Source organism: Corella eumyota, chromosome 1 (assembly GCF_963082875.1).
Source record: "Corella eumyota chromosome 1, kaCorEumy4.1, whole genome shotgun sequence".
NCBI lineage: Eukaryota > Metazoa > Chordata > Ascidiacea > Phlebobranchia > Corellidae > Corella > Corella eumyota.
In genome coordinates, this window is record NC_137490.1 from 17,128,379 (window position 1) to 17,154,562 (window position 26,184).

Genomic DNA, 26,184 nt, shown 5'->3' on the forward strand with positions numbered 1-26,184 from the left:
AAAAAAAAAACTGTATATTTTCACATAATAATATGATTGTCTGAATATACTAAGAATTACTGGAAAGCAGTGAGGTATTGATGTTTTTAAATTTAAATATCATTTCTATTACTTTAAATGCAAGCAACATTTTGATTTTTTAATCTTTTTGCTCAATGTCGCCATGCTCCAATAAAAAATCAAACAACTTCCTTGTTTTGTTGACATCAATTTTGACAACGACCCGAGCTGTAGCAAGTCTTATTGTGCCACTTTTTCTATATTCATGTATCAGGGCATTTTTGTGTGTCAAAAAAGCCTCAGGAACTAACCGATTCACAGCACAAAACTCCCTTTCTTTACTGCCAAGTTTTTCTACACCTGGCAAGCCTGTTAAATCTATTGGAGGGGCAAATTTACGTATACTTGTTGTAAGAGGGGTATTAGACATTAAAACATTGTCGTTGTTTTCATATTCAGCTTGCCTTTGTAGCCACTGTGTTAAAGCAACAGGGTCATGCAAATGAGGTAAGATTTCTGACATAAAATTTACTTTAGGTCTTGTTTGTTCTCTTTGTTTTTTAAGTTTGTCATACAACTGGGCAGCCCTGTAAGATCTTATGCCGTTTTTGCGATAGTTTCTTAATTTTAAAACCCGTTTTTGCAATTGCTTCTCAAGTCCAAGGCTATTTACAAGTTTGTCATGAGCAATAGGATGAGATTGTAATTGCATTAAAGGTCTTAATTTGACTTCAATTTCCTGAATTTCGGGTGGCAATTTACGAACATACAACAATGTATGATTTGTTTGATTAATTAAACCAAAATCCTTAATGATTTGTTTTCTTCTTGAGCGTTCTTTTAGTTTCGATTGATAAATATTAACAATTGCGAATTTTAACGCTTTTAAAACTGGCCAGTCATCTTGGCTAAAGTAAATATCACTTATGTCCCACTCTGCATAGTTATCAAATTCTTCAACAAAATCACCCCTTGCTGCTAAGTACCCTGCCATGTGTTGCGCTCTATGTGAGTCAGGTAGAGGCCGACATGGATCTTCACATGCCTTAAAAGTTATAGGTTGACATGAAGGCCTTATTACTGGTTTTGGCATTTCAGGCAAAGGATACTTGGCATTGATTACATAAAATTTCATATAATGATTTTCACATTGTTGCTTGGTTTTTGTTCCAACCTGTGCTGCAATAGAATCCCAATTTCCAGGACCACAATCAGATAAAGCATCCAATAATTTCATTTCTTCAACAGCTTCCCATCCGTTCTCCATTATTGGAAAGTTGTTTGTAATAATTTGGTAACTATGATCGTTAGAATGGTTTTCATCTTCATGCCCCTTAGAGAAACATCCCAGACATAAATATGTTTTGACTTTAAAGCAACCGGCACATTTAACGTATGGTTCACTTAGAAGCACTTTACAACCAATACAACGTCTTTCGAATATAACCATTAATTTTGGGCTTTTATCAGTCATGCTTTCAAACACCGTAATGTTACACCTGATAGTTATAAAAAAATTTTATTTAATGAAATTTGCTCAAATAAAAAAATGACCTGCAAATTTTCCGAAGAACCCACCGATAAACAATATCAACGCATAAAATTACAAAATATCCCAAATACTCATGTCACCTTTAATACCCACGCATTCTAAAAAATATTATAAACTTACTAAATTCTTGACACGTGAATTCTAAATATTTTCCCTGCTGCAAAAATGCAGCCTGACCACGTCCGACTAAAGACCGACTGAGTTTCGTAAACTTCCTTTTAGCGTATCGGCCATCAAAACCCAGAGTTGCCAATACTTGTGTTTTTTTCTTGGCATAATGTGTGTTTTAAAAAGTGTTGTTTAATTATTGGTTTAAATAAAATTAAAATCTTACTTTTTGCATATTTTACAGATTAGTTAGTAGTATAAATTTCTGCATTGTCTTTATTGCTTGTGTTTAAAAAACTACTTTTATAGAGCACCACAAACGGCATTATTTTTTCGCACAAGGATTATTACATATTTTCATTTACGAAACGCTGAAGTAAATACCGTTAACGCCTTACTCAAGGAAAATTTTGACTATCTGGCTATTTGATGCCAGGTTATATATAATTTGTGGAAATAAAGTGGAATTTAGTAAAAATTATAATTACACGACACACCACAAATGGCAAGATTTTTTGGAAAAATAGATGTAAGTTGTTAAAATTCAGTGCACTGTTAGCGTCTTACTCAAGGAAAATTTTGAAATCTGGCATTTATATACCAGGTATATTATTAATTTAAATCTTTTATGTATTTTTAAGCACATTGCAACCATTTAATTAAACATATATAATCACCGTTAATAGTTTTACTTTAATACCAACTTCCCCAAAAAATATTTAATTGATGAATTTTTGAGGCTGTTTCATTATCTTTAAAAGAAATCTTCATATATTTTATTACTTAAGTATATAAAAAAGTTTTAGATAAAATATAGCCTTTTGACAATTATAAACTTTAACAGACAAATGTCAATTTAAGCATAAAAAACATGCAAAAGTTTATTTTAAACAAATTTCAAATTATGTTATTAAATTTACGCATAATCAATCTTAGAATCTTAATCTTAGAAAAGTGCATCTTGCAAAAGGCAGCAAGGTTTTAAAACTAGAATATCGAATTATAGTACTTTTTTGTCTATTTCATTAATTTTATTTTTCAAATACGCAACACTTATATTAGAAAAAATTAGCTATTTAATTAAAAAAAACATTGAATGTGTGTGATTTAGTAAATAAGTTATTCACTAGGCAAATCACATATCCTAAATGTGCAACATTTAACATCTATTTCTAACAACTTAAACTGTTGTGTAAAAGTAACACCCTCTGGTAATTACGTTTTTAAAGATGTAATAATTTAATAGAACAAACTTTTAGAAAGCTGTAGTGCAACGCTATCTACCAAATATATATGAAACAAAGATTTTTTTGTAAACTTGATATTTTATGAGACAGAAATTACAATTTGTTTAGTAGTTACAAATATTAATTTACATTAAAAATAGAAAAATGGAAAAGTTTTAGATAAATTTAACTAATTTATTAATTTAAAAACTTAGTTGAAAAAAAAGACTTTTTATGCAAAAAAAAAACTGACAACCCTAGCGAATTGCACATTGAATTGTAAACAAACGGGAATTACCCCTGAAATAATTCTTTTAAGTATTACAACAAATCTCAATTAACGTTTATCTTAAATGACATTCTACAACATGCATCAAGATAGTAGTGAAACTAATTTAAACATAGATGATTTGAGCCACTTGACTGGTGTAAACGCATTTGATACAGCAATTTTTGAAAACGGTAAGTCGAAAGGCCTGGCAATTAAAAAAAAATAGTTTTATAAAAAACGTTAACTGGTTAACAGAATAATATATTTAAAAATATATACTGTCTGACTGTTTGTTATTATCAGATGTTATTCAGCAAATTGACAAGGATGTTAAAGCCAAACAAAGAGTTGTAGAACAGAAGAAAATAAACAATATTAAAAAGGAAATTGGGTAAAAACACTTCTTTATTTTTTGGCAAACATTTTGTTTTTCTTACATTAAGTGCATTAAAATATATTTTTGCTGGATTTCTACCTCTTAAATTATGTAAGGATTGTCAATATATATAAGGATTGTAAAGATATTTCACAAATAGTTGTGTAATTTTTTAAATTGGTTGTTATATCAAGATTATTAACTTTGTTTTTTTTAAAAAAAGGTCATTAAAATCATTAATTCGGCAAAATGAAAATGCTGGAGAATATTTTGCCACGAAACCTTCATCGATTTCCAACCAACAAAAGTTAAAAACTTTGATCATCCAGAGAGAAAAATATGTTAGCTCATTAAAAATATGTGAACAAAAATTAAAATCAGCAGAAAAGTATATTGCTACATTGTCAGGTACAAACGTTTCTATTTTACCCTACAAATAGGTTTATCCTAATTTTATTTAAATTGTTAAATATTTTATGTCATTTTTTTTCATGAACCTACGACATTTAATAAAATATTTATTTTTTTTAGAATCTACTGTAAAACCATCAACATCAGGGACAAAAGATAATTTAACTAATTCAATAAAATTTGGTAAGCAATAAAGAAATACAATGCCCTAAAAATTGTATACAACCTAATAATCATTTTTTTAGATAAAACTAAAGTTTCAGGGGCACGGACTTTAAAAGAAAGAAGAGAACTAATCAAACAAGGATTAGAAACTCCCTTTTCAATACCAACAACCCAACCAACAGCCCCTATTAAACAACCAACACTTCGGTTAGATAATCAATTTTTAGATTCACTTTCAACCGATGCTCAATATCTTTTAAAACAAAAAAAGACAACACCAAAGAAATCTATACCTCCAGATAACTCCTTAAAAAGATCTGGAAACAATGATGTTGAAACAGAAGAGGATACTAAGAGGAGAAAAGACTCCACTGACGAAGAATTTGTACCTCAAGTTGAAGATCATTCTGAATCGGATGTTGATGAAGAAGAAAAAATTACAGTTTCGCAAAAAAAGAAAATTCGAAATACGCGATGCATTGATGATGCAAACCCAAGAACTTTTAAAAAACGAGTTTTAAAATACAAACAGCGTTTAATACAAGAACAGATTGATGGAATTGAAATAAGAGCTGACAAGGTTTTTGACGGAGGTTTTAAAATTCCAGGAAGAATTTGGCAAAAGTTATATAAGTGAGTTGTTTGATTGTATTCGTATTTTTATATGCAAAAACTATTATATATCTCTCTTTTAAAAATTGAATTGCCTTTTTTTCTGAGCCCTCTTATTAATTTGTTCTATAACATTTAATAAAGGTATCAGCAGACTGGGGTGAAATGGTTGTGGGAGCTCCATGCTCAACATGCTGGGGGCATATTAGGTGATGAGATGGGGTTGGGTAAGACTATCCAAGTTATTAGCTTTTTAGCAGGACTATTTTATTCCAAGCTTCGTGATAGAGATGCAGCTTACAGGTAAATTTCAGTTAAATGTTTTGCAGTTACTGAGTTGCTAAGAATGTGAGATGCAATGTGAAAAAATGTTATGTACGAATGTTAGGTACTAGTAGTGTTATCTGAGTTTCTATTTTTTGGAAAATATTTTTGAATTTCTTACAGTTACGATGGTCTTGGACCAGTGTTATTAGTAGCACCAGCAACAGTTATGCACCAATGGGTCACTCACCTTCATTCCTGGTTACCTCAAGTAAGAACTGCTATACTTCATAGTTCTGGCTCACACAGGGGTGCTAATGTAAGATTTATAGGATGTATATTACAATTTATACTGTAATTAAATTTTAATCTAAAATTAAAATTTTTGTATTTTATTTTAGTTTGAAAATTAAAGTGAGCAATTCTCGGAATTTTAATTACTGTATATACTTTAAATATTTTTAAACTAAATAAGAGTTTACTTAGCAAATATATATTTTTTTAAGGGAGACTTGATAAGCAACATAGTTTTGTCACGAGGAATTCTTATCACATCATATGAGCGTGTTCGTATTTCCATCGATGAATTGTTGTCTAAAAACTGGCACTATGTCATTTTGGATGAAGGACATAAGATCAAAAACCCCGATTCAGCGGTAACTCACGCAATTAAACTTGTAAGTTGGCTTGCTTTATTTTATTATTTTTATATTTTATTATTTTATTTTTGTGTCTGATTTTTGTTTTTTCATTTTAGTTTCCTACCCCACATCGGATTATTTTATCCGGAACACCGATTCAAAACAACTTGAAAGAATTGTGGTCATTGTTTGATTTTGTGTTTCCGGGAAAACTTGGCACCTTGCCTGTTTTTATGGAACAATTTTCAATCCCAATTGTTCAGGGTGGTTATGCCTGTGCAACTGATGTCCAGGTAGTACCTTAGTTTTTTTTATCAATTTTTTTTTTGCTTAGCATGTTATGTATTATACAAAATATGATAAAAATACATTAAAATTTACAACAATTATTCTATTCTTTTTTAATTTGAACAATAAATTAGTTTAGTATTACGGTAGTCACTAATAGTTTCTCATTATGTAAATACTTTTTCTCTAAATGGTTTCATTAAAAAAATTGCTATATTTTAAGGTACAAACAGCATACAAGTGTGCTTGTATGTTAAAAACCACTATAGCGCCGTATCTTCTGCGCAGAATGAAAGCTGATGTAAAATCTCATCTCCATCTGCCCGATAAAACTGACCAAGTTCTGTTTTGTTCAATGACTGACCATCAAGTTGAAGTTTACAAACAATATCTCGACTCTGAAACTGTTCACTCAATTCTAAGTCGAAACACAAAAGTGAGTACCAGCAAATGTTTTAAAGTTATTTTTAACTTATCCATCTGTTGTATAAGTTATATTTATATAGGCTATTTAAATTTGTCTTTTATGTAAGTATTCTGCTTTTTATATATGTTTTCAGGTTGTGTATAATACTCTAAAGTTATAACACTTTATAAAAATTAAAAAGTTGAAAACAATAAGCTCGTCTTAAATTTATTTTAAGATTAAATTTTACCAATAAAAAAAGGCAAATAAGCATCACACAAGTAACATAAAGGCAATTAAAAAATAGCAAAGTATATTAAAAACAGAACATTTAAACAAAAGAAAAAGAATACTTTAGTCAATTAAATTCTATTGTGGGGTTAAAGAAAAGCAAAAGGAAGTAATAGAAGTTATAGACCTTACTATTTTATACAAAAATTTTTTACATATTTTTTTTAAATTTTTCACCTTGAAAAATGTTATCACCATGATCTTCTTTGATAACACTGCCTCCCTTTACTAACTTGATTGCCTTTTGCACAATCATTTTTGCCCAGATAAGATTTAGAATTTGCAGTGTTAAAAACATCAGGTTTGAAGAATAATAAATTTCCGCTTTTGCGTAAGGATAAAGTGATGTAATAGTTACAGTAAAAAGAAAATATGAGAACAATATTATTCGAAATGAGATAAAAACCATCATGTACAAGATAAAAACTAATTTAGCAAGTGTATGATGTTTTGCATAGGCAAGACATTTGGCAAGTTCACGAAAAATATGTGCTACATCAAAAATAACAAAAACTAATATCCCGTGTGTTGTTAAGTTAACCAGATATGCAAGTATTATTAAAAAAAGTGTAGTAACATGGTGCATTAGATGTTGTTTAGAATCTTTTTGATTAAATTTAAAAAGTACCTCTATAATTAAACGCAGATACAAACCACATTTAACCATGTAATACATATAAACAGTAAATGAGATCTCGTGTGGATATTTCAATAGAAAATTATCAGGCTCCCACAAGTAAGGTGTTTTCCATAACATGCACATTTCAAAGATAAAAGCAAAAAGGTTAAAAAGTGTAGTGCTGACTGCTTTTTTAAATTTGTAGCTCCAAAGCGGCCTCACGATATTCCTGTGGATTTCAAACCAGTCTTTAATTTGTTTTTCTGTCCACCCTATGGATTGAGTATATTGTAAAATCATTTTATCTGTGGGTCTGTTGTTTAGTTCAAACAAACCCTTCAATGTAGTTTGCTCCTTTGGCATTAATTTAATTTTTACTCTTCTTTGTAACCAACTTGTAAGATGTTTTACTAAGTACCGCTCAAATATAAATTGAATCCCAAAAAGAAAAATTGCAGTAAAAGGTATTGCGAGAAGATCTTTAGGTTCTGGAAATACTTTGCTTGAATTTTCAGGGTATTTAGAGAACAAAATCCAGAATTCCTTGTCCCAGATACTAATATTTCCCATAATTTTTCTCCTGTTTATAAATTTAAATAACACTTAGATTTGTATTAGAAGGCCTAAGGATAGCACAAGTCTAGTTAATATAGTAGAAATTTTAAAATTAATGTTTAAATAAATGTTTTTAATTTTTTTCTGCCAAGCTTCTTTTGCTTCTGAACTAATCTTATATTTTCTTTGTTTAACTACTTGTTAGGTGGTCTTGCATCATATTGACTGTACAAATCATGTAATATTACCAAAATTTGCAATACTAGCATCACGGACATTACATACAACACTTTACTATGTAATCAACGGTGTAATATTGCACTTGTTGTTTAGTAATTTGTAAGCTTCCTTAAATATTTTGTATATACTATATATATATATATATAAATTAGCCATACATTATATAAAAAAAATTTTTTTTTTAAATAATCTTTATTTTTTTTCAGATATTTGTTGGCCTAATTCAACTCCGTAAAATTTGCAATCATCCAGATTTGTATACTGGAGGACATAAACTTCTAACAGGTCAAGTAAAGCCTGAATATGGTGATGAAAAAAGGTTTGGTCATTGGGAACGGTCAGGAAAAATGGTGGTTGTTGAATCCTTGCTAAGAATTTGGAAAAAGCAAAACAAGAAAGTTCTTTTGTTTTCACAAAGCAAAGCTGTAAGTTTAAAAAAATATTTTAAATTATTATGTTTAAATTTCGAAACAAAGGCAAATAATAAAAATAAAATAGTCATTGGTTAAACTATTATGTTTATATAGATGTTAATGATTTTGGAAGATTTTGTAAAATCCCAAAATTATTCCTATGTACTTATGCACGGAGGAACCGCTATACAGAGTAGAAATTCAATTGTTAATAGTTTTAATGAGGTACAAACTAATTATGTATCATTTAGTGTAAAAGTTCAACTTGTTAAAAAAGAATATGCTTTTTATTTAAAGTATTAAATTATACAACATATTGCTTTGTGGAATTGTTGTGTCATCTTTTATATTTTTTATTTAGGATCCAAACATATTTGTATTTTTGTTAACGACAAGAGTTGGTGGACTAGGAATTAACTTAGTTGGAGCAGACAGGTAAAAAAGAACACCAAATATTAGATTCTAGGGATGATAATTTAAATAGTTTATATTTGAAACCTTATTTCTCTTTAACAAATTATAGGTACTTAAATTGTTTTAATAAGTTTTGATTTTTTTAGTTATAGTTAGATTTTATGTTAGAATAAAACATTTTTTTAATTGTTATTTAAACCTTTATTTAATATTTATCCGGTTATCTATTTTTTATAGAGTTTTACTTTTTGACCCTGATTGGAATCCAAGTACTGATGCACAAGCCCAAGAGAGAGCTTGGAGAATTGGTCAAAACAAACAAGTTACAATTTATAGATTGATAACAACTGGTACCATTGAGGAGAAGATTTATCATCGGTAGATCATTAATTCTATTTATCAATTTGTTTCAAAAACAATCTAACCTAAACTATTTTGCAGGCAAATTTTTAAGCATTTTGTTTCCAATCGAGTTTTAAAAGATCCTCGACAGCGAAGATTTTTTAAGAACAATGACATGCACGAATTATTTACCTTAAAGGATCAGGATGCTGAAAAAATTAGCAAAACTGAAACGGCCTCAATATTTGCTGGCACTGGGTCGGAAGTTAATATAAAAGAGAAAGCTGAAAGAAAAAGGGAGAAAAGAGAGAATAAAAGAATAAAACAAGAACAAAGAAGAAAAAATCTGACCAAAAATTCCTTTGCAATTGATAATCCTTTACCTAATGCCAATAGCGCTGCCAAAGATAATAATAAAAATCAAGAGAAATTATTAAATGTATCAAAAACTTTTTGTAATAATAATAACACTCTTAACTTGTCTGAACCTAACAATGATTCCAACATTCCAATATCTACACCAGAAACTACATCAGAATATGCTGCTGTTTTACTTCCAAACAAAAATAGTGAAGACTTTCTTCAAAGTGTTGAGGATGCTACAGATAAAACTGATTTAATTCAAAGTAATGCAAGTCATGACATTACCAATGATATTTCTGGGCCAAAAAATAGAAGTTCTGATATTTGCTCTAGTAAAATCCAAGTCAATCCTGATAGTAATGATATGCTGTTACCGAATACCTCAACTAGTAATATGTCTTTAGACACTTTTAAAACAGCTGATCAAATCCAACCAATAACTTCTGACACAGCTGGAAATTCACCTACAACAACACCAACTAAATTACGAAGCTCCTTTCTTAAAGTTCTTGAAAAATTTAAAAGTGAAAAAACTGTGCCTAAAAAAGAAAAATCTACAAAAAGGTCAAGAAAATGTGATGTGGATGGAGAGATAGTACAAAATGTTGTAAAAAGATCAAAATATAAGACAAAGGAAGTGGATAAGGAAAGAGCCCGATCTGATGACTATGTTTTGGCTAAACTGTTCAACAAAGGTGTACACAGTGCACTTAAGCACGCAACTATTATGGATAGTTCAACTCACGACTATGCTATAGTTGAATCTGAAGCAAACAGAGTAGCCAAAGAAGCAATTAAAAATCTTAAAAAGTCAAGAAAACAATATAGATACCCAAAACCGAAAAGAAGTGTAAAACCAAGGTTTGGTAACTCTGAAGTTTTCTCTCAAAAAAAAGAGAAAACTTCAAAACCAAAAATTAATAGTGGTTTTACATCCCAGTTAAACTTTTCTAAAAATAAAAAAGAAATTGATTCGTCTTCTTCAGAAGATGATAAAACAAATGGTGCTACCACGAAACCGAATTTTGGAGCAGCCAAGGAGCCATGTTCCTCTAGCCAATTACTTCTTCAGATGCGAAGAAGAAATCATTTTGAAGAGGATCAAAAATCAGATTCCGAAGACAGCTCTAATGAATTGGAAACAAATGACTTTACAGATTATATGGGTACAGAAAATGCCACTTTGCTTCATCAACTTGTTAACTTTATTGATTTAGAATGTGGAGGAGAGGTGAGTACTAGTAAGGTGATGGAAAAATTTAATGGATTTGTTGCCACTGAAGACGCGCCAAAGTTTAAATCAATGCTTCATCATGTTTGTGTTATGACCAAAGATTTTGATGGTACAACCAAATGGGTACTTAAAAATGAGTTCCGTTAAAAGTACAACTAATATGCAAATAAAATTAAATTTCCTTTGATTGCATTTAATAATTTTTGCCAAGATTTTATATTTTTTTACTGATCAAACAATTCGCGATTTTTATTGTGGATTTTTGTCAATCTAATTCCAAAAACTAAGCTTTTAAAAACGATTGATTAAATCTTTTTTATAATTTATCATGACCTATTGTTTTGTAGTATATTGTTACTATGTTCTTGGTATTATGTTTATAATTTTTTTCCCCAATAAACGCCACTGTGTCAAATCGATTTTTAAGTTAGCCAGTATCTAATCATTAGTTTAAACCTTAAAGACAGGCACCTGGAATCTTAAACCGGAAAAACGGCAATTTATAAGTAATTTTCTATACTATAATTTTAACATAAAAAAGTATTTTACTCAGTAACCTTAGTGGCAGTACGCGTAAAGAATCTCTAGCGTGAAAATTCGATATAAAATAATGGAAATTACTCCCATGATAACAATGCTTGATTTCTTGGCTAAAATCCATAATAGAGCGTGTTATAAAACGATTATGTCATAACCTAAAAATAATTAGGCCCCGCTGTCTTCCACTATAATTTAATAACAACAGATGTAGTGTGGGTTTTGTTTATTGACGATATCTGGCAATACTATAAGAACGTGCGGGAAAATGGAATAGGAAATTAACTGTCTGTAATGCAGCTTAAAAATTACTCAACACACACTATTTTGCCGAATACAATGTTTATATACAATACATAAAAAGGTAAAAATGTGAAGAAATAACAGCGCAAAGTTGTGAAGTACATAAAAAAATTAACATGTGATAAGTTTGGCAAAAAATAAAAAAACGGTGACTACAATCTTGACTTAAAAAGAAAGTGATTTTTTAGTACTAAAAGTATAAGCATAACCCCAAGGGATTTTCAACACAAAGTCTTACATTTCTTTCAGATAAAGTGAAACATAAATCAATAATTATATCGTCTTGTGGCTATACAGTGAAGAGGAAACTATGTATTATAAGAAATAAAACTAGTGAAATTCAATAGGCCTATTAAAAACCTTTACAATTTACAAATGAATTCGATTGTATGTTGATAATTAAATTTTGAGATGCATTTGATTAATAATGTTTACAATAACATTTCATATTTGATGTGTGAGTGATGTAAAAAAGGTAATATTAACAATTAAAAATGATGACACAGTAAATTTTATGATAGACAAACATATTTACACCCCAGTACATTTTATAGTGTTTTAATTTATAAAAACAGTTATGTATTGAATGTTGAAAAGTACTAATAAAATACTAATATGTACCCTACAACAGTGCCATGCTTCATTAAAATCACTACTAATATTTAAAACAGTATACATTGGTATTAATATATATACATGATTTAAATGAATTTGTACATGCATACGTGTTATGTTAGGCAAGAATAATGCACTACAAAGTATTTTTAAAAAGCAGATATTTAAAGCGGGCAAACAAAAAGATTAATAAAAAATAAAAAAATGCAACTATGTTAAAGACAAAATTTTTAAAAAAATTATGATTTAAGTTTTAGCACGCATTTGCAAGATAATAGCACACTGTTATTTCTAGCACTATTTTTAGGTCAAAAGGTGTAGGTAATATGTGATGTTACTGCTAGTAAAACTGCAATGAATATTTAATGCAGGATTTTTATAAAGCAAAAACCAAACATATGGCAGTAATTTATGACTAGCCCATTATCAAAATACAACAATAAATCTTTTGCAGTTGTTTGCAAATACTGGATTAAAGTAATTGACATAAAATTGGTTAATTATAACCCTCTTAAAAACATTAATTAGCCTGGATAATCCAGTACAAATATTAGATACCTTAAGCCTAAAACAAATCCTTTTACAATTGGTATACATTGCAATAAAGCCCTGGATTATTGATTGATTAGAAAATCCAATAAACAAACTATTATGAAATTAAGAAAGTTTTAAACAGTATTTAGATTACAAGGATATACTGTATTGTTTGGTCAATTAATGTGTAAACAATACTAGCATTATTTTACCATTAAAAGCGTGTCAAGTGAATTACAAAACAATAAACAAGTACCATTTTTGGCCAAGGTAATTAATCGAATCATCCTATTTTTACTCAAGTGTAATCTGTGATTTTGGTAAAAAAAAATGCATGCTTAAAACTTAAGTGCCAATGTAAGCATTAGAATCAAAAATCGGGCCTTCCTCACTAATCTCCTTTTCAAAAAAGATCACTGGCCTTGCTTCTCTTTGGTCCCAAGCACTTGGTAATTTTTTGCCTTCTAAATCACTTGAACTGGATTTTGTGAGAATTTGTGAGCTTGGCACACCGCTATCTCGCCATCTCAAGCTACCATCATCATTTTTTTCATACAATGCATCAGATTCACCTGTGCTATTGCTGCTTGGTGAATGCACAGAATTAACAACACTGCAATTATTCTTTGAGCTAAAGGTTGTTGTAGCTTTGTTAGAATTCTTCTTTTGTTGGACTAAAAACTCATGTTCCTGACTTGAGTTCGAAACATCGATAAAAGAATGTCGAAGTGGTTCATGGTATATTTCGTCCAAGGGAACAAACCATGCTCTCGGATGACCATATGCATCTAGAGGAAGTGATGACGTTACTCCCTCAGGAGAAAGTGGACTTAATTCTGGAAGAACTGTGTCTGGAAGCAACTCTTCGCTTTCTGTATATTTATCAGAATCATCTTCCTTTGAGGAACAATTTTTTTGATCGGCTTCAAAGAGCTGAGATGCTGCTGTACCATATAAACAAGCAGATGAAATACTGTCACGACTTTTAGAGTAAACAACATCTTTTTCTGTCTCACTGGATTGTGTGGAAGCAGGACTAGCACAATTTTCAAGATTTAAATGTTTTGTTTGGTTGGCAATGCAGGGACTGCTGTATTGTAAAGCATAACTTGGGGTTGTTGTAACATCGTGGCGTGCAGACTGCCAATCATTTCCAGCAATTGTAGATTGGGGAGAAAATATCATAACACCACTGACACCTGATTGCAAGATAGCTGCATTTTTAACAGTTGGTGTACTTGTGACCAATTTCATTTGTAAGTAGGATTTGTTGTTAAAACCTGGTGGAATGTTTCCAACGTTTGGTTCAAGTAGTGTGTTTTGCTTTTTCCCACAAGGTGATTTGTATTCTTCAAGTTGTACTTGCATGTTGTGTGAGAATTGTGCTTCTTTTAAATTATCATTATTGCATTGATTGTAGTTGCCATTAAGTCCCGAAATAGATGTTGCCTTGGACAACAAAACAGTTTTTGTCTTGATAACTCTTGATTTTCTTCTCGACTTTTTCCGACAAATTTGTCTGCAATAACATATTAATATGCATAGAAACAATATTAATATTGCAATACAAACAGCTAATATTACATGCAGCAGTAATGTATTTGATTCAGACTGATTTAAGATTTTAGTCATGTTGTTAAAATACGTTGTCTCTTCAATATGAAAAGCTTGAACAGTGGATGCTAAATCAAATTCACCATCGCCAGAAAAAGTCATTTTAAACAACCATGTTCCATCTAAAAAAACAAATCCATGTTTGAAACAACATTTTATATTTATTTGTAGCGAAATCAATATTTTCTTTTCATTAAAGACTGTACTATTAAAACAAATCAAAATTTTGATTGTGCTACGCTGCTCTATAAAAAAAACGCGCGCAGAATTGTTTTTACAATTTTAAACCCTAAAAAACTAGCGATCAAATAGAAACTAATTATAACTCATAATTTAGTTGATTTGTTATTTTGGTTATAAAGAATTTTATTGTGAGTCGCTGCGGGACGACTGTATTAATTAAAATCACTGCGACCCGATGACCCGTCAACTACGAACGAAAATGTACAAAAACAACTCGCAAAGAAAAAAACAACAACCCGTATACTAATCAGTACCTACAAAACATGTTGTTTTGATAGAACGCATGAATGAATGATATTTGATAAAAAAATTATATTTTTAACTATTCTTTTTTAATATATTATGTAAAATATTTAACATTTAATTTTTTTACATTATTTGTATATAAACTTTACATTGTTTTATAAATTTATGATGTCTGTTAACATTTTTTCGCGACGTAAAATTTTGAAACGTCATGTAAACATCAGGTTACCACATGTTCTCCGTGCCAAAGGTAAAACCAAAGTCAGTAGTTTTACCGGTTTTAAATAAAAATCTAAACGCCAAATAGGTTAACGTATAAACATGAGTATAGTATAATTTTGTATGTATTATCACTGTTTTAATATTTCTAAAGCAGATTTCTATTTTAAACATTCCAATGTTTCGTTGTAGCAGATTATCCCAAAGAACATTTTCAACTTTTCGAAGAACAACACTTAAAAACGACAACGCAAGAAATAAATTAATATGTAAGCAAATAAATTCGTAAACTCAAAGTTGGGATCTCTATTAGTTTCGCACGCCCTACATAAACAGGGTGTGTAACCGAAATACGGCACATGTAATTAAACAAAGAGGTTGCATAAATTAAACCCTTACCCTAACCCTCACATATTCAGTTTACCCATTAACACATCTGACTCGTAAAGCGGACTAAGTTATACTCATTAAAACATATTTCAACTAATTTTTAATGTCTAGTCGAACAATTGCCATACTTAGGTTATAATGCCTTGTTAAATTCGGGCGTGCGAAAGTAATAGAGATCCCAAAGTTGTAATTAAACAGAACATATGTACTTTGAAAATGCTATTATTAATATAATAGTTTATATACTTTATTCTTTTTTTAGATTTACAATGCAAAAATAAAAGTAGTGGATTATTTTCATCAAGTTTTAGTCGGAGAGGAGTATTATTATGTTGTATTGGCGGAACATTGTCACTAGGAATGGTAGGGTCTTAAATTTGTTAATTAATAAATAGATTCATTTATTTCAAGTTTTGTTATTTAACATTTGTTAAATATTAAACTTTTATACAATACTTAAATAAAAAAACAACTTGCAAGAAAAAACTTACTTAAAATGTTAAATCTTAAACAATAATGAGTATATATATACTTTAAAAGGACTTTTTGTTAAACACTGGCTTTTTTATATTATGTTTTGCAAATAGTTTTAAATTTTAATTTTTTTTTTAAATACATAAGGTGAGTGCATTAAGGCAGTCCTTTTCAACAGTCCAGGCAGCGGAAGCAGTGGTAAAAAAACAAGTTGATGTTAAAGAAAATGTTGAAGAAGAACAGACTGATGAGGAAATTGTAGTCCCAGGTATTTTAGTTGGTTACTTGATCCAAAACATGCAAATTTTTAAGCATATGGAGTATCTGCTAAAAATGAAATATGGAAGTAATTTGTTTACAATTTTCTTACAGAACTACCTGAATTTCCTGACGAAGTTCAATATTTATTAATCGGGGGTGGGACAGCATCTTATTCTGCAATGAGGGCTATTTTAAAAACCGATGTTAATGCCAAGGTAAACAGGAATGTTTTATTGATAACCTTTATATAAACAAACACCAAAAGGGGTGTTTTTTAATGTTTAGTTAAATAAACAATTTGCTAAAATAGCACATAGCTCGTATTACAATTTTTAGACTTATCAACCTTATTTTTGTAAATTTATTTTAGATTTTAATAATAAGTGAAGACACACATGTACCATACATGCGACCTCCTTTATCCAAGGAATTGTGGTTCAGTGATGATCAGGAATCAGCAAAGTTGTTTCAATTTACACAGTGGAATGGAAAAGCTAGAGACATATTTTTCGAAAAACCTGGATTTTTCTGCAAACCAAATCAGTTAAATGAAAAGGGAAAAAAGGTGGCAATTGCAAATGCAAGAAAGGTATATGTCCCATCAAATACCTAGTTGTTGATTTTCGTATTATTTAACCTTTAAAATACTTTTTTTATAAATTTTATTTAAGGTTGTTGATCTAAATGCAAATGAAAACTTGGCTACCTTGGATAATGGAGTTCAAATTAAATATAAAAAATGTTTAATTGCAACTGGTGGAAGGCCCAAAACTCTACCTAGTATCAAAAAAGCAGGAGAAGAAGTAGAAAAAAGAACCACTGTTTTTAGAACTGTAAGTTTTATACTCAACAGAGGTTTATTTGAAATTTAAATAGTAGTTTAAACTGGCCATATTATGTTACAATCAACAACTATATTATATTACAGGCAGATGACTTCTTAAATTTAAATGAGATAACTGACAAGGTGGATTCAGTTACTGTCATTGGAGGTGGTTTTATGGGAAGTGAACTTTCATGTGCCCTAGGTCACAAAGGTAACTAGTAGCTTAATTATATTTGTTTTATGTTTTAGTTATAATTATATGCATTTTGAGTTTCTGTTTTTGCGGTACTGATAAAAATGACATAAATTTTTTTTTTTTACGATTTTTTTAAAGGAAAGAAAAGTGGTTTTGAAGTTAACCAACTATTTCCTGAAAGTGGTAATATGGGATTGGTGTTACCAGAGTATTTAACTAAATGGACCACTAACAAGGTGAGGCAGGAAGGAGTCAATGTTGTGACCGAAGCCATGGTGAGTGATGTTTCAATGAATGGCGACAAGGTCAAGATCTCAACTAAGGATGGCCAGAAGGTAAAAAAATTTTTTTTTTATCAAATTTTCTTTCTTTTAAACTTATGTTTTTGTCAACAGATAACAACAGATCATGTGGTGGTTGCAGTTGGGTTAGGAATAGACACAGATTTGGCCAACTCAGCTGGTATTGAAGTAGATGAAAAATTGGGTGGTTATAGAGTCAATGCTGAACTACAAGCCAGATCTAATATTTGGGTGGTAAGTTAAAATAAATAGCATAAAAAGGTTACCTTTAAAAATGTTAAGTTTTTTCTTATATTGTAGAAAAAAAACTATTTAAAAATACATGTTTCTTTAGGCGGGTGATGCAGCTTGCTTTTATGATGTGAAGTTGGGAAGAAGAAGAGTAGAGCATCATGACCACGCTGTTGTTAGTGGAAGATTGGCTGGAGAAAATATGACCGGTGCACAAAAACATTACTTTCATCAATCCATGTTTTGGTATTGTAAAATTTATTGTATTGCTGCTATGTGATTGTTACTTTTTGCAATTTAAATGTCTATTCTACTTTGATGTTTAGTTATATATATATATTAAATTTAAGTTTAATTGTTTTTGTTCTGTATTATATACATCTTGTTTGAATGCTAAATGTTAAATATCATAGTTGTGAATGCTCATATTATATTCTTTTTTTTATTTGTATATATATATATATAAAGTTAGACATTTAAAAACCTAAATCCCATTTAAACACACCACTACAGCAGCTTACATATTCTAATTTCTTAGTGTTATTGCTTTTTGTTGTTTTTTTCTAGGTCGGACTTGGGTCCTGATGTGGGATATGAGGCAATAGGTTTAATTGACTCAAAGTTGCCAACAGTTGGTGTGTTTGCAAAAGCAACTGAGAAGGACACACCAAAAGCTGCAGCAGAAGAAGGAATTAGGAATGACTCTGACGATGGTAAGTTCATTATAAATAAGACCCCATAATACCCTTTATTATTTAAAAATTATTTCATTATAGCAAGTTATTTTTTTTTTCAAGTGTTGTTTTACAGGCACCATTATACCAGAATATAAACTTATATTATTACTGTTCTGTGATTAAAACACTTCTATAAAACCAAACATGATATAATTCAATTTTATTATAATGTTAATAAATCATGGTTAAAAGCAATAAATAAAAAGTAATTTATGACACCAATTGAGGCTCAAACTTTCAGTTTTAATATACGAACTGGAAGAGACGAAACAATAAACACATATTACAGAAAGTGGTTTAATTTTGATATGCATACAGGAACCTTTTTAGTTATTAATTTAGCAAAAGAATTAACACCATTTGTTAATGCATTTAATATTATAATCACTACAATAGTTACATATAATTCTGGATAATATTTAACACTTGTCCCTTTTAGTTTTTTTGGCGTAATACTTAATACCTTTTTTTAATTTTATGACAACTTTTGATAAAAAATATATATAAGTGACAATTTAAAATGGGATTACAATGACATTTTTAACAAAATACAACAATTTAAAAAAAAACATTTCAAAAACAAGGTGGATAGGTGAAAAAATAATTAAAAATTTTAGAAAATGCAAAACTTAATTTTTTAACCTTTTTTTAATTGTCAGGTGTGCCCACCTCAGGTGTTGAAGCTGTGTCTACAACCCCAACATCAAAGTCCAAAAGTGAGGAGTTTGGAAAAGGAGTAGTTTTCTACTTAAGAGACAGCAAAGTAGTTGGAGTTTTGCTTTGGAATGTTTTCGGGAGGATGCCAGTCGCAAGAAAGGTAAAAGTTTTACAATAAAACAAAATTATAAAACAATACATATTATTATTTTTTCAAATTTTTTTAAAATGAACAATCATATTTTAATAACTAATTAAAGTGCATGACAATAGAAATCTGCTTAATTTTGAATAAATTATCTAAATATTAATCTTTGTAGACTATAAATAAATGCAGTAAAACAATCAAAAATGCATGAGAAGAAATATAATTAAATGTTTGCCAATGTCACTGTAATGTGGTTTTGTAATTAATTATTCCTTTCTAAAAAATCTGTAAAAATTAGATCAATTCCGAATTTACAATTAAATTTGTGGTTAGTTAAAATCTTGTAGTTTAATTTTTAATGTTTTCGCAGGTTATTAGAGACCAACAATCTTATGAAGATTACAGTGAATTGGCAAAACTTTTCAAGATTCACAGTGAAGAGTAATTGAGTCCTTAATTAAAATAAAATAATAGTTTATTCAAAATTTTTGTAGCATTATATTAAATATAAAGATCGTGGTATAAATTTTTTTGTCATTGTTTTAACGAGATTTTTTAAGTGCTTTAAACAATACGACAATTGCATCATAAACAAATAGTAATCAAGGCAAGTAAATTGAAAGTATTACAAAAGTTTGAACAAATCTGACAATAAAATGCAAGTTTCTATTTAAATAAAAACTAGTATTTGTAATTGAGGATGATAGGGATAGATTATACTTTCTGGTTGAATACCCTTACTTGGAATGAATTTCATAAATTTAACAACATTGCTTTTGTGAGCCTTTCATTGTTTTTAAATTAATACTCGGAGATTCAGATGTTATGTTACTAATGCTTGCATCGCCATAATGCAGTTGAGCGTTTACGATTTTCTGCACAGCCAAAGTGAAACACAAGTTAATATTGGTAGCTGACTTTGCACTAGTTTGTATGTGTTTATAACCACCATTATTCCTGCACCAAGCATCAACTTCTTCTTTATTTACTTCCTTTTTACTGACATCAATGTCTTCCTTATTCCCAATGACCAAAAATGGGAAACTATTGTCAGTGACATCGGCATAATATTGAAACTCATTTTTCCACATCGTCAAGTTATGAAAACTTTGTGCATCATCAACAGAGTAAGCCAAAATACAACAATCTGCGCCTCTGTAAAATGGAGTTCTTAAACTTTTAAATCTTTCTTGGCCGGCGGTATCCCAGATTTGTAAGGTGTACGGTTTCTCATCAACAATAAAATCTTTAGTCAGAAATTCGACTCCTTTAAAATGAATAAGTTAGTTAAAGGCAAAAAGTTAATGATTTTATTTAAAAATTTGTTAAATACTACATAGAAATTTATATGATTGTAGTTGTATACAAAATATATATACAAAAAAACAATATTTTTTGTATTATTTTTAATCTAATCAATTACCTATTGTATGATAAGATTGACTCTCAAATTGGCCAGTTATAAATCGGTTCATAACTGAACTTTTTCCAACGCCCCCATCTCCAATTAACAAAATCTTCAATACTTTATGTTGAGTTGGCATGATTAATATTACCTAATGTAAGCCAAACTTTAAAACTCTTTGTTTATATGTTGCTTCCTTTATATTCCGCCTTTCACTTGTCGGTCATTAAATTCTTACTAGTAAACAATGAAGGTCAACTTTAACCTCTTCTTTTAAGAACTCTTTAACATAAGTCTGCAGTTAGTAACATAAAACCCCAATAAAGTAAGTGTTTTAAGAAAAATGGAATATAAAAACGTACATATATTACATTTATTATTTAAAAATTGCCTTAGGCAGCTTATTTTTTTTTGTTTTTAGCCTTTAGTTTTGAGGATAAATCGCTCATTACTCAAAGTCACGTTACTCTGTTGTTGTTAAATTTTATGCCAAGTCATGTAAACACGTGAATTTTTTGGCAAAATTAAAACCCGGAATCTTGCAAATTTAAAGGAATTTTAGGTTTGCAAAACTAAAAAACAAAAATGAAAAATTGTGAAATGAATGCTTTAGCTAAAGAACGTACAGTTAACTTTTCTGTGGAAGAGATAACCAATATTTTGGATAATGGAATAGAAAAAACTGCGTTTCGACGTAGCATTGGTAATACTCTTTTATTTATTACTATAAGCAGATAAGCGTTTTATTTATTTTTTTGAGACTAGAATTCCGCAGGAAAAAATTAATATTTAAATTATAGCAATATAACTTTTTTAGAAAATGTGATTTTTAATGATCCTCACATGAAAAGTAAGGATCCTGCTAAGATAAATGATGAAGATGTTTTAGTGGAAGGAGTAAGAAGAATGAAGTATTTTTTTACTTCGTTGTCTCCAAGGATGGATTGGAAATGGTGGGTTCCAAGTAGTCCTGAAATGGAGTTCTTAGGCAGGTAAAAAAATTAGCAAAAAATATTTTTAACAGTTTCTTTAAAGTAATAAATAATTTTTTGTGTTAAAATTTAATATGATTATACCATAAAATTATTGTTTTAGTTTTGAATACGATATTTTATTTACTTGTATTTAAGAACAAATCTATTGTAACAACTTTCTTTGTTTCATTAAATAGAGCTTACAATAAATCTTTTTTTTGGTTGTTAAATGTTTTACAATTACTTGTAATTTTTATTGTTGTCAATTTTGTCAGTTTCTTTACAGTAAGTTTGTTTTAATTTAGCATAATACTTTTTTGTTTTAGAACTATTGGTAATTCAATATCACTAATGTTGCACACTGGTGCTTTTACACCATCTTTAATAAGTTTTGCAACCCAACAACAACTTGAAAAATGGCTTCCACTGGCAAAAAATTTGCATATATTGGGTGCTTATGCACAAACTGAGCTTGGCCATGGTTTGTTTAATTAATTTTCTTGTTTTTTTGTGTTTTACCAAACTACTGTGATACATAATTTTAAATTGTAATTTAAGTAATGTTTTATGTATATACCAAAATAAATATGTTTTTGGTTATTTTCTATTTTTTAATTTAAATTAAAATTATTTGAAATATAGCAATTGACGTTAAAATAAAGAATAACGGCATTGTCAGTAGGTTTAAAAAAACTTTTTTTTTTTAGCATTTATTAAATTATATACAAATATTTGTCTAACTTGGAGTTTGGACTAAGTGTTTGCTAAGTTGTTGTAACTATGTTGACTTTAAAGTTTATATTTAAGGTACAAACCTACAAGCTTTGGAAACCACTGCAACATTCGACCAATCCAGACAAGAATTTATTTTACATTGTCCCAAACTAACTTCTATGAAATGGTGGCCAGGAGATCGTAATTCAATTTTTTATACATTTTATTTTAAATAGCCTATTTGAGTTAATTTCGCCAATTTTTTTTTGTGTATTTAGTAGTTCAAAATTCTATTGCATGATAACAATGTGTTTGCAAAACAAAAAAAAAATGTTAATTAAATCATGTAGATGCTTCGGTTAGTCAATAAGTTTTAACTGCATAAATTCATAAACATGAAATCACTGTATTTAAACATTTTTTAAATAAAAAAAAATTGTAAATTATTAAATGTGTATACTTTACTTTAAAACCCTATTTTTTAGTTGCAACAACAGCAAATCATGCACTTGTTATGGCACAGTTAATCATCAAGGGTAAATCTTATGGTATGCATGCTTTTATTGTTCAGATACGAGATCTGGATTCACATGAGGCATTACCAGGTATATTTATATAATTAATACACATGGATTTTCATTGCTTTATTTAAAAAAAATTGTCTGTGAATTTTTTTAAATTTTTGATTTTTTTTTAGGTGTTGAAGTTGGTAGTATAGGTAAAAATATGATCAATTTGGGAACAAATAATGGATTTTTGCTTTTAAATCAAGTTCGAATTCCCAGGGAAAACATGCTTGCTAAATATAGCAGGGTAAGATAATAGCAAACAAATGTAAAATTTTATGCTTGGTTTATGTCTAAAAATATTTGTGTTATATTCTTTTTAATTTAAAAATTAGTGAGTTGGTATTAACAGCTTTCTAGTTTTTGTTTAAACTGTGTTAATTTTTTTTAAATAAGGAGAATTATTTTAAAAGTTTTAAAGTTTTTTTAAAGGTTGAAAAAGATGGAACTTACACTAAACTGGGCAACAATAAATTAATGTATGCTTCAATGGTAAATCTAAGAGTTCTTTTAACCAGGAATGAGGCGGTTCTTGCTTTACAGAAAGCTTGTACAATTGGTGCTAGATATAGTTGTGTTAGAAAACAAGGGTCTCTAACATCTGGGTATGTAAAAATTTTAACCTTAATTTAAATGGAGTAGAGTAATTTAAAAATACACTTTGTTTAATTTTTTAATTATAATATCATACAAAATTAAAATATTGCTATTTGTTAAAAAAATGTGCTACAAGAGAAATTATTAATTTAAGTGGTTTCCTTCACTTTTTTTTTTTGTCCATTTAAAATTTTTGTTTTTAGTGAAGAAATACCAATATTGGATTACATGACACAACAAAGAAAAATTATTCCACAAATTGCCTTTGCTTATGCTTCCCATTTTGCTTTAAGAGATATCTCAGAATTTTACAAAATTTTTCTTAAAAATTCGGCTAATGGTGATTTAAGTGGGCTGGCGGAAGTAAGTGATATTGCTAGTGGCTTACCAAAACATATTATTATTTTCTTTTTTTAGTTTAAATTATTTGTTTATTTTTTATATAGGATCCCCAGTTTATTATTCCTTTTTGGTGTTAATTTTCAAGTTGCAATAAATTTATATACGCAAAATTTTCTAAGCACAATTTCCAACAATTCTGTGATAGTACACTTAAAAGTGTTTTTCGTTAAAGTCTTTATTTAAGTAATGATTTGTAACAAATTGTTTTAGTTGCATGCATTGACTGCAGGCATAAAAGCAAGTGTTTCTGAACAGAGTGTTAAGGGAATCGAAATAATTAGAAGAGGATGTGGAGGCCATGGATTTTCAGAGGTTTAAAACAACCTTAAACCTACCTAACAAATGTTATAAAAAAATCTATTAACGTCTTTAATTAATGTTGTGGTTGATGTTTTGTATGTATTTTAGTCCAGTGGTCTACCTAGAATATTACTTCGAGCTATTCCTAGTTGTACGTATGAGGGAGAAAATACTGTTCTTCATTTACAATGTGCAAGGTAAGTTAACTATAGTAAACAGTATTTTAACTAAAGAAGATTTTTTTAACACTCTTTTTGTTTTTATATTTAGATATTTACTGAAATGTGCTGCAAAAGTTCTTAGTGGTCAAAGTCTTGATAGATCAGCTTTGTACCTAGCTGGAGATGAAAAGAGTGTTGAAAACTTAACAGAACAACAGCATTTCCTAAACCCAGAAAACTTGCTTCTATTTTTCAACAACAGGTTTTTATTAAAAAAAAATTTAATTTATTATTAATAGACCAATAATAAACATGAGTTCAAACTTTATTTATACTTTCTTATAGAACAAGAGCGATGTTAAAGGAAGTGGCTACAGAATTACAGCGTCAAGTAATGAGTGGAAAACCTCAAATGGAAGCTTGGAATAATGTTTCTATTCAACTTGTTCAAGTTGCTAGGGTAAGATACCATCATTTTATAAATAATTTTGTTGAAAAAGTTACTTTATTTTTTATTGTTAATGTTTTAAACATTATTAAAATTCACTTTACATTATCAATATACTTTTATGTTTGTACTTCCAGGCCCACATGGTTCGCTACATTATCTCATCTTTTTTTGATCTAATTAAGACAATCCAATGTTCAAGCATTGTTAGTTCTATTATGAGGGATTTATGTGCTTTGTACGCTTTGTATCAGATAAACAATCACTCTGGAGAATTTATTACAGTAAAATTATATTTACATATAAAATGTATACATTATCAAATTAAATTACTTGAAAAATTTGATTTTACGATGTGAAAAAAGAAAAAAATGCCTTCTAAACACAAATAAAATAAAGTCACAAAAATATTTCATTAGTCAGTTTAAATAACACCTAACTATATTCTTAAATTTTCTTTGTTATCAAGTATGGAAAATTAAGTATTGAGCAATTTCGAACTGCCCAAAAAGCTGAATGCCATCTTCTTAACTCACTTCGTAGCAAAGCAGTAGTACTTGTTGATGCTTTTGAATTTGATGATAGAATATTGTGCTCATGCATTGGTTCTTATGATGGGAATGTTTATGAGAGATTGTATGAGAATGCTTGCAACTTACCTACCAATAAAAATGGGGTAAAATGTTGTATGTATTATAGACCATAGCAACATAACACATTTAGAATTTTTAGGTTTTCAATTTTTTTGACTACTTTAACAACTTATTTAGTAAAAATTGATCTAAGAATTAGCAGAATACTTTAATATAATATTTAATTTTTGTATAATTTAGATTGATACTAAAACATATGAGCTGTTACAACCACTTCTACGTGCAGGACGTGATATTTTAAATCTTCCAAAATCTAAATTATAATACATTTGTGTATTAATTTATGTTATGCTTGCAATAATTTTTTATTGTGTTTTAATTTGATATTTACAAGAGATTAAATTTTATTCGTATTTATGCAATTTTTGGATTAACTAGATTATTTTAGCAATAACTTTTATTTTTTCTTGAACTTTTTAAACAAAGTAAATAAAAGAATGCCAGCTTAAAAATATTTAATTGTTTATGTGTTGATTTTTCTCTGAAGCATTTTTTTAATTTTGGAAATGATAAACTTTGTGCAGATATAACTTATAAATACCTCGCACAAAATAATAAAAAATGTGCTTAAACATTGTGAACATGCTTGTTTAATATATTGTTTATCTAACTTGCTCATACCAACATTTTAAAAGCCATA

General features: G+C 29.0%; 6 protein-coding genes across 6 annotated transcripts; 3 read left to right on the forward strand and 3 right to left on the reverse strand.

The window, feature by feature from the left end:
* Positions 1 to 45: 45 nt before the first annotated feature.
* On the reverse strand, positions 46 to 1,491 carry LOC145740769 (transcriptional adapter 2-alpha-like). The gene has a single exon (XM_082558611.1). It carries the CDS (start codon positions 1,472 to 1,474, stop codon positions 140 to 142), a length of 1,335 nt encoding a protein of 444 aa, XP_082414737.1. The 5' UTR covers positions 1,475 to 1,491; the 3' UTR covers positions 46 to 139.
* A 1,737-nt stretch (positions 1,492 to 3,228) lies between these two features.
* LOC145745145 (DNA excision repair protein ERCC-6-like) lies at positions 3,229 to 11,182 on the forward strand. The gene is made up of 15 exons (XM_082563145.1): positions 3,229 to 3,348; positions 3,461 to 3,548; positions 3,757 to 3,941; positions 4,065 to 4,127; positions 4,190 to 4,742; positions 4,866 to 5,024; positions 5,169 to 5,304; positions 5,492 to 5,662; positions 5,743 to 5,919; positions 6,138 to 6,350; positions 8,232 to 8,450; positions 8,553 to 8,663; positions 8,800 to 8,873; positions 9,090 to 9,230; positions 9,294 to 11,182. The coding sequence occupies exons 1-15, from the start codon at positions 3,240 to 3,242 to the stop codon at positions 10,936 to 10,938; spliced, it is 4,044 nt and encodes a 1,347-aa protein (XP_082419271.1). The 5' UTR covers positions 3,229 to 3,239; the 3' UTR covers positions 10,939 to 11,182.
* Positions 11,183 to 11,553: 371 nt separating this feature from the next.
* On the reverse strand, positions 11,554 to 14,511 carry LOC145753838 (uncharacterized). The gene has a single exon (XM_082570317.1). The coding sequence runs from the start codon at positions 14,494 to 14,496 to the stop codon at positions 13,126 to 13,128; it is 1,371 nt and encodes a 456-aa protein (XP_082426443.1). The 5' UTR covers positions 14,497 to 14,511; the 3' UTR covers positions 11,554 to 13,125.
* A 638-nt stretch (positions 14,512 to 15,149) lies between these two features.
* On the forward strand, positions 15,150 to 20,000 carry LOC145763429 (apoptosis-inducing factor 1, mitochondrial-like). The gene is made up of 13 exons (XM_082574874.1): positions 15,150 to 15,371; positions 15,755 to 15,855; positions 16,114 to 16,234; positions 16,339 to 16,442; positions 16,598 to 16,816; positions 16,899 to 17,060; positions 17,156 to 17,264; positions 17,388 to 17,584; positions 17,645 to 17,785; positions 17,886 to 18,028; positions 18,350 to 18,495; positions 19,179 to 19,336; positions 19,695 to 20,000. Exons 1-13 carry the CDS (start codon positions 15,281 to 15,283, stop codon positions 19,767 to 19,769), a joined length of 1,767 nt encoding a protein of 588 aa, XP_082431000.1. The 5' UTR covers positions 15,150 to 15,280; the 3' UTR covers positions 19,770 to 20,000.
* Positions 18,708 to 20,984, reverse strand: LOC145763432 (ras-related protein Rab-9A-like). The gene is made up of 2 exons (XM_082574875.1): positions 20,748 to 20,984; positions 18,708 to 20,591 (listed from the first exon to the last, which is right to left on the reverse strand). The coding sequence occupies exons 1-2, from the start codon at positions 20,866 to 20,868 to the stop codon at positions 20,086 to 20,088; spliced, it is 627 nt and encodes a 208-aa protein (XP_082431001.1). The 5' UTR covers positions 20,869 to 20,984; the 3' UTR covers positions 18,708 to 20,085.
* Positions 20,985 to 21,258: 274 nt separating this feature from the next.
* On the forward strand, positions 21,259 to 26,168 carry LOC145752964 (peroxisomal acyl-coenzyme A oxidase 2-like). The gene is made up of 15 exons (XM_082569347.1): positions 21,259 to 21,432; positions 21,547 to 21,721; positions 22,030 to 22,184; positions 22,511 to 22,618; positions 22,903 to 23,022; positions 23,115 to 23,230; positions 23,416 to 23,588; positions 23,784 to 23,943; positions 24,193 to 24,294; positions 24,391 to 24,479; positions 24,553 to 24,705; positions 24,789 to 24,903; positions 25,029 to 25,175; positions 25,361 to 25,567; positions 25,725 to 26,168. Exons 1-15 carry the CDS (start codon positions 21,315 to 21,317, stop codon positions 25,806 to 25,808), a joined length of 2,022 nt encoding a protein of 673 aa, XP_082425473.1. The 5' UTR covers positions 21,259 to 21,314; the 3' UTR covers positions 25,809 to 26,168.
* Positions 26,169 to 26,184: the final 16 nt, after the last annotated feature.